The 12,886-nt window shown below is 50.1% G+C and overlaps 1 protein-coding gene across 1 annotated transcript in view; it reads left to right on the top strand.

Moving 5' to 3' along the window:
• LOC117550662 overlaps nucleotides 1-12,886 on the top strand; it is a gene marked incomplete at its 5' end in the record, with an annotated part of 56,948 nt that overhangs the window by 16,909 nt on the left and 27,153 nt on the right. Inside the window, one exon of the mRNA XM_034223138.1 lies at nucleotides 189-229. Within this exon, the coding sequence (XP_034079029.1) occupies nucleotides 189-229 (41 nt within the window). The remainder of the gene's footprint in view (nucleotides 1-188; nucleotides 230-12,886) is intronic.

Genomic DNA, 12,886 nt, shown 5'->3' with positions numbered 1-12,886 from the left:
CTGAAACCATGTCCTCCATTCATCCAGACATTGTACATTAAACCTGATCTTCAAAGTTCTTTATAGCACAACAACAATATATTTTAGTTCCATTTTGTTACAGCTCTATTCAATCAATTTGGCTGCCAATGTTTCTCTTTGTTCAAGTTGTATTATTATCTTTCTGTGTCACCTCTTCTCTCCATCAGGTGACTCCGATGTGGAACAGGAAGTGAAGACAGACAGAGAGGTGAGAGAGGAGCAGTTGAACAGAGTGAAGTGTATTGATTTCACTACTGAATTAAAATATAATTGTTAGGGCTGTCCAGTTAAACAATAGAGCGCTCGTAATTCATCTAGAAACCTTAATGAGTCAAAAGAAACAAGTTCGTACATTTTTATTTACCGGAGAAATAGGAGATATTGCTGTCGACTATTGTCTGAGTTTATCTTTCAACTTAAAAACAATTCATAATGAAGGCTCTATAAAGACTGACATCATAAAGACATGTCCATTTATGTATTCAAATTGTTGTTATTGAGAAATGCAAGCCTACATCACCGCTGAGCGATGTCAGGGATGAAGAGCAATTTGCACTGCAGCTGCTGAGCTGCTTACTAACGATGTGAGCAGGTACGAGAGAAGATATCAATCACTATCCCTGAATACAAGTCTGTTCTAAAATACTAACGTTTAGTTTAAACACAGATTATCAATGTGATTAAAGCGATCACATGTTTTAATTGATTGAGACTGCTTGTAGTTGTTGGTAATTGTTTGATGGCATCAAGACAATTCTTTGAGCTCAGATTGATTTATTTACCGTTTATTTAATGTGGGTGTGTTTGAGACGAGGAGCGTGGAGGCATTTCAGAACACCACTAACATGCAGCTGATGAGACACTTTCTAAATCAGCTATCATCAATATTCAATTAACTGACTCAATAGCGTCAAGCTTTTTATTATGAACTTTGTTTATTGAGTGTCAAACACAAATGGACAGGAATGACAGAGCAGTTGGAATTGACAGTGTCACATTACAGTTGTGCAGATCATGACATACGATACATTACAACAACAAAACAAACAGTCGGCTTGGTCATTTAAGGTTTCAAGGGTTCAAGGTTTCAAGGGTTCAAGGGTTTTATTTAGTGCTGTCAAAATTATCGCGTTAACGGCGGTAATTAATTTTTTGAATTAATTGCGTTAAAATATTTAACGCATTTAACGCACGTGCAGAATGGCCCGCCCCATACGTGCCACCAGTGGCAGCGCCAGGGTATGGCTGGGGTAGGCTACACCCATACCAAGAAATGGCTTAGCCCCACCATGAAAAATGATGTTAAAGTAAGCAAAATAAAATCTGCCAACTCGCGCGTAGTAAATTCAAATTGCACATACAGCAGTTAGTAAGATTGATTTCAGTAGCCACGGTTTTGAAAACTTTTGTCACGTAGTGATCGTCTTCTCAATAGAACATTTTTGATAACGGCGTGGTGTTGTTGCAGGAAGTCCAGACGGAGAATACTTTTGCTGTAGTACAGGGGTGCACATAACTGGTACGCAGGTTATGTGCGTAATCTGAAATGCGTACCGTCACTTGTGTCACAAAGCGCATTTGCGTACCGACGTACTTGTGAAGCTTTTCCAGAAGGCGGTTAGATCACCGGACGACAGAGTCGGTCTCCGTGTGCACAGACAGGGCTGCTGTTAACGTCGGTCTGTACAACGGAATTGTGCCAAAACTACGCCAACCGGCTGCGGAGGGAGACTCCCCCCCCTTCACTGGAGAACTGCGCTAAAACAGCTGATCACAACGTTCACACTCTGTGGTCACGAAGTACTCCACTAGCCGCCGCCCCCCCTCTGTCGACTTTCCTGAAGTACTCCCCCGTTGATAGAAATCAACACGTAATGAATTAAGACCCCACGGTTTGATGATTGATAGGTGTGTGGGTTGTCTTTCATTTTGACACGCAGACAAATGTTATAATAAACATAGATACTGTATGTTAAATGGATATATCCGCCTTCTTTCATTTATCTTTCCATTCCCACAACAATATGCATAAATAAATGGCATATTTTAAACATAGTTCGAATGGTGATTAATCATGATTAATGAATTTTTAAGCTGTGATTAATCTGATTAAAAATTGTAATCGTTTGACAGCCCTAGTTTTATTGTCATAATACTGTATGTGCAGCTACAGTGCAGCAGCTACAGTGCAGTTTTGACAATGAAAATCTGAGCTCACAGGCTCCTCCAACAGAGCAACAGATGAACAGATACAATAATACAAGTAAATAAAATAAAATAGAATATAATAGAAACAGAATATGATAGAAACTGTGCAGAATAGTCTAGATACAGTAATTGGAATGTTGGTATTGTGGTGACACGTTATTGGACATAATTCACCTTGCTTATTGTGTTGCCACACGGACCCTTTAGTGGGGAACACCTGTAGCTTTAGCTGCCATTCCTGCTAGCTCATCAGGCAGAGCAGTGCATGTGTTAACCTCTCTGAAAGTAATGGATAATAAAGATTGGAACTCCATTCTTAATACACCGCCTCCGACTCTCTTTTCACGGCACTACACTGGTGACCCTGACTTTTCCGAGAAAGTTTCCGGAAAATTAACGAACATGGCTGAGCGCGATGTTTTCATAAAGCTGCCGGAATTCTGGGAGCACACCGCGGAGGCATGGTTCGCACACGTGGAGGCACATTTCGCCTGCCGACAGGTCCGTGACGGGGACCTAAAATACTACCATGTGGTAGCAGCGCTGGGGAGCTCCACGTCGTCCAGGTTGGTGGGATTCATCGCAGCCCCCCCACATCATGGCAAATATGAGGCGATTAAGGCCCTTCTCCTTAAGACATTTAGCTTATCTGCTAAGGAGAGGGCCCGCCAGATACTTGACATTCAAGGCCTAGGAGACAGCAAGCCATCCCAGCTAATGGAGAAAATGCTAAATCTGCTAGGGGGGGGAAGATCCCCGTATTTTATTCACGGAGATTTTCCTGCGTCACTTGCCTCCCCGGGTACAGACGGCGCTGGCCAACACGCCTGTCACGGAGCCCCGTGCTTTGGCTGAGGAAGCGGATCGTTTTTTCCTGGCTACGCAACAGCCCGGGGCAGAGACGTTAGCCGCGACGCTCAGCGGCCCACCGGCAGTCAAGAAAGCGTGGCGGAGGCCGGACACGGCTGTGGCTAGCCGGCGTGGAGACGCCGGAGAGTGCGTTTACCACGCACGTTTCGGGACAAGGGCGAAGAGATGCATCGCTCCGTGCAGCTACAAACCCCCGGGAAATGGAGGGGCCGGCGCTCAGTAGTGGCTCTGAGCGTCGGCGGCACGTGCAGGCTCCTCTTCGTCAGCGACAGCGTTTCGGGGAGCCTGTTTCTGTGTGACACGGGCGCTCAACGGAGCGTAGTTCCAGCGTCGAGTGAAGACGTCGCCCGTGGGGGGCACGGACCGCGATTGACGGCGGCTAACGGCAGTCCCATTCGCACGTACGGCGTGAGGCCTATGTGTTTGTGCATCGGAGCACAGCGTTTCAGCTGGGATTTTGTGACAGCGGACATTTCTTTTCCCCTCCTCGGAGCGGATTTTTTGTGTGCTCATGGACTCTTAGTGGACGTTAAGAATAGGCGTTTGGTTGATGCCTTAACGTTTTCTTCCCTCGTGTGCACACTTGGCAGCGCAGCGTACGACGGGCTGTCAGGCTCGCTGTCAGGTGCAGACACGTTTCTCAGACTGTTGGCCGAGTTTCCAGACCTGTCGCTACCCACCTTCTCTGCGCTTACCACTAAGCATGGCATGGAACACCACGTCACTACCGGAGGGCCTCCTGTCTACGCCAGGGCCCGGCGGTTGAACCCTTCTAAGCTGGCTGTAGCGAGGGCGGAGTTCGCAACCATGGAGCGCCTGGGCATTGTCCGCCGCTCCGACAGTCCTTGGGCTTCCCCCCTGCACGTCGTTCCCAAATCGAACGGCGGGTTCCGCCCGTGCGGGGATTACCGCCGACTCAACGACGCCACTACGCCTGACCGCTATCCGGTGCCGCACATTCAGGACTTTTCGGCGCATCTGGCCGGTACGGGGGTGTTTTCCAAGGTGGACCTGGTGCGTGGATACCACCAGGTGCCCATGCACCCCCTGGACATTCCCAAGACAGCAGTGATAACGCCTTTTGGACTTTTTGAGTTCCTGCGGATGCCTTTTGGACTCAAGAATGCCGCTCAGACGTTCCAGCGCCTGATGGATTCGGTGCTGCGGGACCTGCCGTTTGTGTTTGTTTACCTCGACGACATACTCGTCGCCAGCGCTTCAGTGCAGGAGCACCTGTCCCACCTCCGAGCCCTTTTCACACGGCTCAACGAACACGGATTAATCATCAATCCTGCAAAGTGCCAGTTCGGGGTGTCGGACATCGATTTCCTGGGGCACCGCGTCACCAAGGGCGGTGCGACACATCTGCCAGCGAAGGTGGAGGCTGTTGCGGCGTTTCCTCGCCCGCTCACAGCCCGGTCGCTCCGTGAGTTTCTGGGGATGGTGACTTTCTACCACCGTTTCATCGCCCGGGCCGCACACATCATGCGGCCGCTGTATGAAGCGTTGAAAGGCAAGACCCCCGTCCAGGAGATCGACTGGACAGCAGAGGCGGATGGCGCTTTTGCTGAGGTCAAGACCGCGTTGGCTCAGGCGGCTTTGCTGGCACACCCATCATCTACGGCTCCCATCTCCATCACCACGGACGCGTCAGACTACGCGGTCGGCGCAGTGCACGAGCAGTGGGTGGAGGGCGCTTGGCAGCCGCTCGCCTTTTTCAGCCGCCAGCTGACGCCTAGAGAACGCAAATACAGCGCCTTTGACCGGGAGCTCCTCGGACTTTATTTGGCCGTGCGGCACTTCCGTTTCATGCTGGAAGGCCGTGAATTTACGGCGTTTGTCGACCACAAGCCGCTCACCTTTGCCATGTCAAAAGTGGCGGAGCCTTGGTCGGCACGTCAGCAGCGGCAGCTGTCCTACATATCGGAGTTCACTACGGACATTAAGCACGTGGCTGGCAAGTCGAACCTGGTTGCTGATTGCCTCTCCAGGGTCGTCATCGGTGCCGTCCAGTTGGGCCTGGACTATACTCGCATGGCGGCAGACCAGGTCACAGATCCCGGCGTCCAGGCCCTGAAGGTGGAGAGCGCGGGGCTGCGCTTGGAGGACGTGGTGTTCGGCGACGCGGGCATTACTCTCCTGTGTGACGTCTCTACGGGCCTGGCGCGGCCTGTCGTCCCTGCCAGCTGGAGGCGTCCTGTGTTCGAGGCTGTGCACGGCCTGTCACACCCCGGCGTTAAACCTTCGGTCCGTTTGGTAGCGGCGAAGTTCGTTTGGCAAGGACTGAAAAGGGACGTGAGGACTTGGGCCAGGGAGTGCGTGGCTTGTCAACGCGCTAAGGTGCACCGCCACACGAAGGCCCCGTTGGAGCGTTTCCTGGTGCCTGAGAGGAGGTTTGATCACGTCAACATTGACCTGGTTGGTCTGTTGCCTTCCTCTCAGGGGTTTTCCTACCTCCTCACCATGGTGGACAGGACGACCCGTTGGCCGGAGGCGGTTCCGCTCGTTTCGACATCAGCCGCAGACGTTGCCCGGGCCTTCATTGCAACGTGGGTGTGTCGTTTTGGCACCCCGTCAGACATTTCCTCAGACAGGGGCTCTCAGTTCACGTCCGAGCTCTGGAACGCTGTGGCAGGCGGTTTGGGGGTTAAGCTGCACAGGACTACCGCTTACCACCCTCAGGCTAACGGTCTCTGCGAGCGCTTTCATCGCTCCATGAAGGCGGCCCTCAAGGCCAGCTTTACGGACGGTAACTGGGTCGACAAGCTGCCCTGGGTGATGCTGGGCCTGAGGACCGCACCTAAGGAAGATCTGCAGTGTTCTACAGCGGAGATGGTCTACGGTCAGCCGCTGAGAATTCCGGGGGATTTCCTCCCAAATGCATCGGCTCCCTGGTCGGCGTCGGCCCAGCGGGCTTTCCTGCGTGACGCCCTTTGAGGCCTTTGTTCCGATCCCTACTACTCAGCACGGTACTCAGGTGTCCCAGGTTCCCGCAGAGCTCCGCTCGGCGGAGCACGTGTTCATCCGGCACGATGCGCACAGAGGCCCCCTGCAGCCCCCTTATGATGGGCCTTTCCGGGTCTTGGAGCACGGGGACAAGCACCTGGTGGTCGACCTGGGTGGCAAGGCCGAGCACGTCTCGGTGGACCGGGTGAAGGCTGCTCACCTGGACTTGGACCAGCCTGTGGTGCTGGCTCGACCTCCGCGACGGGGCCGCCCCCCGGCCTCGTCCCCTGTCACGGATTTAAGACCTGTTGTTCCGGTCCCTCCCCTTCCGGGGGCCGCACAGGCGGGAGTCACTTTTCCGACTCCCGTGCTCAGGAGTCGTGGGGGTCGGCGTGTCGTTCCTCCCCGCCATGCTGATTTTGTTTATGTGTGAATTCTGGGGGGGCTTGTGTGGTGACACGTTATTGGACATAATTCACCTTGCTTATTGTGTTGCCACACGGACCCTTTAGTGGGGAACACCTGTAGCTTTAGCTGCCATTCCTGCTAGCTCATCAGGCAGAGCAGTGCATGTGTTAACCTCTCTGAAAGTAATGGATAATAAAGATTGGAACTCCATTCTTAATACACCGCCTCCGACTCTCTTTTCACGGCACTACAGTATATATGATAAATGTGAGTTGCAAACAGATGAATGTTATGGATGTTGTTTCAAAGTTCAGGTGTTTAATAGTCTTATGGCCGGTGCGATGAAACTGTCCCAGAGTCTGGTGGTTTTAGTCCGGATGCTGCGGAACCGCCTGCCAGACGGCAGCAGACTGAACAGTTTGTGGCTGGGGGGATGGGGGTCTTTTATAATCCTGAGGGCTTTCTTCCTGAGCCGCTGGGAGTAAAGGTCCTCCATTGATGGCAGCTCCGTCCTGGTGATGTTCTGTGCAGTTTTCACCACCCTCTGTAAAGCCTTACTATTGAGGGCGGTGCAGCTGCCGTATCAGGCCGTGATGCAGCCAGTCAGGATCCTCTCTATGGTGCACCTGTAGAAGGTCAGGATCCTCTCTATCACCTGTAGAAGGTCAGGATCCTCTCTATCACCTGTAGAAGGTCAGGATCCTCTCTATGGAGCACCTGTAGAAGGTCAGGATCCTCTCTCTGGAGCACCTGTAGAAGGTCAGGGTCCTCTCTATGGTGCACCTGTAGAAGGTCAGGGCAGTATGGATGGTGAGGGCTATGGCGTCGTCTGTGGACCTGTTTGCTCTGTAGGCAAACTGCAGGGGGTCCAGAGAGTCAGGGAGGAGGTGATGAAGGTTTTGACCAGTGGCGAGCCGTCAGGGCCCTCTAGGCCCTCTGTGAGGGCCTAAGTATTCTAAGAAATAATATTTGAAAACATTAAAAAAAAAACTTTTTTTTTAAAATATTTTTTTATATGTTTTTGTTGTTACATTTTTCATTAGTTTTACCAAAATAACTTGATTTAATTGTATTTAAAAATAATATTTCCAAAGAAATAAATCCTTTGAATCTGCCTGTTCAGTTTCTGTTGGAATGTGAAGGGTTAAATGCCGTCTCTGCGAGTTATGTGAAGACGGGAGAGCTTGTTGGTCCCTCTCTACATTCACAGAGGGCCCGCTATAGTAATTCAATGAGAGAGAAATGTCAAATGCCAGTACAATTGACCAATCATATCTTCCCTCTAAATGGGCGGGCTTTATTTTCGCGGACTTTATGACAAGTTCCGCCCGCTGTGAGGTCTATGTAAGTGGTGCAGTGACGCGTCCTAAAACCCGGAAGTAAGCTCCGCTCGGATTCCCTCGACAGAAAGCAGTGGGATTTCTCCATAGGATTTTGGAAAATAGCTCGAAATAAGGTCTGTGGAAAACGAACCTGTTTGATAAATGCACGTTTTGTTCAGCCAGATAATATCCACATGTCTATCCTACTTTTATTATTTTTGAATCATAAATCTAATCGATAGATTTATGATCGATAGATTTATAATTAGCATAAGTGCGTTCATGATGGCTCACTTCAGTGATAGTGATGACATCGTTGCGAAATTATTAACCGAGTCATTTTCAAGATTGAGTTACAATGATAAACTGGAGTGGCAAAGGATCAGCTGCATGACCCGCAAGTGCTTCATCCAAAAGGACAGGAGGATGGACTTTGTGTTTCAGTGATTTATCATCAAAGGTAGGCCTAAGTCATTTTCAATGTGGGCCGCCGTGCCGACTTCATTCATGTTTAATTGTTACTTGGCTGTGGGTGCCCTGTCATGATAGGTGTTTATATAAATGGTGTTGTTTTGCGCTGTCATTGATGCGTTTTGCACCCCGGGCAGCTGTTTTGATATTCCGCTGAAGTATACGCTGTGACGTAATATCTCTTCTTTTTTTTCGAGGGAAGGGGGGGTCAGAGGGCCTAGGTATAAAAGTCACTCGCCACTGGTTTTGACTAACCGCTCAAAGCACTTCATGATGATGGAGGTGAGTGCTACTGGGCGGTAGTCATTGAGGCTGGTGATTATTGTCTTCTTGGGGACAGGAACGATGGTGGAGTGTTTGAAGCATGTGGGGACTACAGACTGGAGCAGGGACCTGTTGAAGATGTCTGTGAACACCTCTGCCAGCTGAACTGCACACACCCTGAGAACACGGCCAGGGATGCCATCAGGTCCAGGAGCCTTGTGTGGGTTAACCCTTTTAAAGGATTTACACACATCCGCCCTCTTTAAAACAAAATGGCAGGGCTCCCGGTCCTTCTGTGCCTCCACAGCCTGGCTGCTCTCGAATCGAGCACAAAAGCTGTTCAGCTCATCTGGGAGAGATGCGCACGCAGACACTCCCGCAGCACCCCCTGCTGCTCCTTTGTAGTCTGTCATTGTTCTTAGTCCCACCCACAAGTTCCGGGTTTTACAGCCTTTGAAGTCAGACTCCACTTCGTCTCTGTATTGTCTCTTTGCACTGCTGATTGCTCTCCGGCAAAAGACAAACATTTGCATGTTTAATTGTGGGTGATGTGTGAGAGAACCATAGAGTGTGTGTACATCAGAGATGCCTCAATTGACATGTAATCTCTGGTGAACCTAACATTCGACAGACTGAATTTAACCCTATTACATCATTTTTTAACCTGAGCCTTGAAATTGAGTGTTGAATCAATCATGACTCCGAGGTATTGGATTGTGACACCACCTGTAGCCTCTCCCCTGATACAAACATATCTGGCTCAACACAAGAGGACTTTGTTTTGGTGAAGAAGATGCATACGGTTTTACAAATGTTTAGTTGCAAACAGCATTGTTCCAACCAAGCTGTTACATGAACCATGGTGTTTGTCAGTTCATTAGCCACTTGTGTCATATTGCTTCCATGTACATATATTACAGTGTCATATGCGTACATTTGGATGTTTGTGTCAGGACATACAGATGGTAAATCATTTATATATAGCGAAAATAGTAATGGTCCCAGGATTGAACCTTGTGGGACCCCTGTCGAAAGACGAAGGTCAAAAGATTCATAATTTTGAACTCTCACATACTGAGATCGGTTAAACAAATAAGATGCTATCCATTTAAGTGTTTTTGATTTGTTCTATGAAAAAACAGTTGGCGGTCTCTGTTGACTATTTGGCCCTAAAGCCAAACTGCACTGGATGCAGAGAAAATGTACTAGTGTTTAAATGGTAAATGATTTGCTCAGACACAAGTTTCTCAGCAACCTTTGACGCTGTAGGAAGGATACTAATTGGACTCTAGTAACAGGAAGGTCTCCACTTTTAAAGATTTGGATCACTATAGCCAGCTTCCAAACACTTGGAATCATTCCCTGACAGAAGGAGAGGTTAATCATTTCGGCAATAGGATAAGAAAGTGTTGTGCTGAGATCTTTTAGCCATGTCCATGCCAAATATATCCTTTGTTCTAAATGCTTTAAGAGATCCTATCACTTTTGTAACTTCAGATTCAGTGATATTTCTAATGCTGAAAGCCGGCTCAATTGTATTAACATAACAAAAATGTGTCAGGTGAGAAACACTGTGCAATGGTTGCAACAGAATCAATGAAGTAGTGGTTTAAAACTTCAGCTCTGTTAGCTGGATTGTTTATAAGCTTTCCATTTACTTCAAGCAGTTTTCATCCATCCATCCATCTTCTCCCGCTTATCCGTGGTCGGGTCTCGGGGGTAGCAGCTCCAGCAGAGAGCCCCAAACTTTATTTTCCCTGGCGACATCAACCAGCTCTGACTGGGGGATCCCAAGGCGCTCCCAGGCCAGCGAAGAGATATAATCCCTCCACCTGGTCCTAGGTCTACCCCTTGGTCTCTTCCCAGCTGGACGTGCCTGGAACACCTCCCTAGGGAGGCGCCCAGGTGGCATCCTAACTAGGTGCCCGAACCACCTCAACTGGCTCCTTTCGAAGTGAAGGAGGAGCGGCTCAACTCCGAGTCCCTCCCGGATGACCGAACTGCTCACCTTATTCCTAAGGGAGACACCAGCCACCCTGCGGAGAAAGCCCATCTCGGCCGCTTGTATCCGCGATCTCGTTCTTTCGGTCATGACCCATCCTTCATGACCATAGGTGAGGGTAGGAACGGAAATGGCCCGGTAGACAGAGAGCTTTGCCTTCTGGCTCAGCTTCCTTTTCGTCACAACGGTGTGGTAAAGCGACTGCAGTACCGCTCCCGCTGCTCCGATTCTCCGGCCCATCTCACGCTCCATTGTTCCCTCACTTGAGAATAAGACCCCAAGATACTTGAACTCCTTCACTTGGGGTAAGGACTCATTCCCTACTTGGAGTGGACAGTCCACCGGTTTCCTGCTGAGAACCATGGCCTCAGATTTGGAGGTGCTGATCCTCATCCCAGCCGCTTCACACTCGGTTGCGAACCGATCCAGTGAGTGCTGAAGGTCGCAGACCGATGAAGCCATCAGAACCACATCATCTGCAAAAAGCAGTGGTGCAATCCTTAATCCACCGAACTGCAGACCCCCTCCCCCATGACTACGCCTCGAAATCCGATCCATGTATATTACAAACAGGATTGGTGACAAAGCGCAGCCCTGGCGGAGGCCAACCCTCCCCGGAAATGGGTCCGACTTACTGCCGAGGACCCGGACACAGCTCTCGCTTTGGGAGTACAGAGATTGGATGGCCCTGAGTAGAGACCCCCTCACCCCATACTCCCGCAGCACCTCCCACAGTAGCTCCCTGGGAACTCGGTCATACGCCTTCTCCAAGTCTACAAAACACATGTAGACCGGATAAGCGTACTCCCAGGCCCCCTCCAGGATCCTTGGGAGAGTAAAAAGCTGATCCGTCGTTCCACGACCAGGACGGAATCCGCATTGTTCCTCCTCAATCTGAGGTTCGACAATCGGCCTGACTCTCCTTTCGAGTACCTTAGAGTAAACTTTCCCGGGGAGGCTGAGTAGTGTGATGCCTCTGTAATTGGCACACACCCTCTGATCCTAGTGGTCCGATATTAGGAATTATGACGTCATCCCAATAAACCCGATACAAGTATTAATAGCCCCGATAATATAAAATATGTTTTTTGCGTAAAAAAAATAAATAAATACTGCGGTGTGGGTGGATTGGGATGAGGGGCGCTTGTTTTTCACTCGGCTCCTCCCGCGATCTCGTTCTTTCGGTCATGACCCATCCTTCATGACCATAGGTGAGGGTAGGAACGGAAATGGCCCGGTAGACAGAGAGCTTTGCCTTCTGGCTCAGCTTCCTTTTCGTCACAACGGTGTGGTAAAGCGACTGCAGTACCGCTCCCGCTGCTCCGATTCTCCGGCCCATCTCACGCTCCATTGTTCCCTCACTTGAGAATAAGACCCCAAGATACTTGAACTCCTTCACTTGGGGTAAGGACTCATTCCCTACTTGGAGTGGACAGTCCACCGGTTTCCTGCTGAGAACCATGGCCTCAGATTTGGAGGTGCTGATCCTCATCCCAGCCGCTTCACACTCGGTTGCGAACCGATCCAGTGAGTGCTGAAGGTCGCAGACCGATGAAGCCATCAGAACCACATCATCTGCAAAAAGCAGTGGTGCAATCCTTAATCCACCGAACTGCAGACCCCCTCCCCCATGACTACGCCTCGAAATCCGATCCATGTATATTACAAACAGGATTGGTGACAAAGCGCAGCCCTGGCGGAGGCCAACCCTCCCCGGAAATGGGTCCGACTTACTGCCGAGGACCTGGACACAGCTCTCGCTTTGGGAGTACAGAGATTGGATGGCCCTGAGTAGAGACCCCCCTCACCCCATACTCCCGCAGCACCTCCCACAGTAGCTCCCTGGGAACTCGGTCATACGCCTTCTCCAAGTCTACAAAACACATGTAGACCGGATAAGCGTACTCCCAGGCCCCCTCCAGGATCCTTGGGAGAGTAAAAAGCTGATCCGTCGTTCCACGACCAGGACGGAATCCGCATTGTTCCTCCTCAATCTGAGGTTCGACAATCGGCCTGACTCTCCTTTCGAGTACCTTAGAGTAAACTTTCCCGGGGAGGCTGAGTAGTGTGATGCCTCTGTAATTGGCACACACCCTCTGATCCTAGTGGTCCGATATTAGGAATTATGACGTCATCCCAATAAACCCGATACAAGTATTAATAGCCCCGATAATATAAAATATGTTTTTTGCGTAAAAAAAATAAATAAATACTGCGGTGTGGGTGGATTGGGATGAGGGGCGCTTGTTTTTCACTCGGCTCCTCCCGTTTTGCCAGTACTGTGGTTTAGGAAGAGGGGAGTTTTTCACAAATCCAGCGCTCCCTAACTCGTGCCTGGCTGTGGCGTAAATGGTGTGCGGCCGTGAAGCCAGGA

The sequence above is a fragment of the Gymnodraco acuticeps genome, unplaced genomic scaffold, assembly GCF_902827175.1.
Source record: "Gymnodraco acuticeps unplaced genomic scaffold, fGymAcu1.1, whole genome shotgun sequence".
Lineage (NCBI taxonomy): Eukaryota > Metazoa > Chordata > Actinopteri > Perciformes > Bathydraconidae > Gymnodraco > Gymnodraco acuticeps.
Note: the sequence above shows the minus strand (reverse complement) of the source record. Positions and strands in the feature narration are given on the sequence as shown.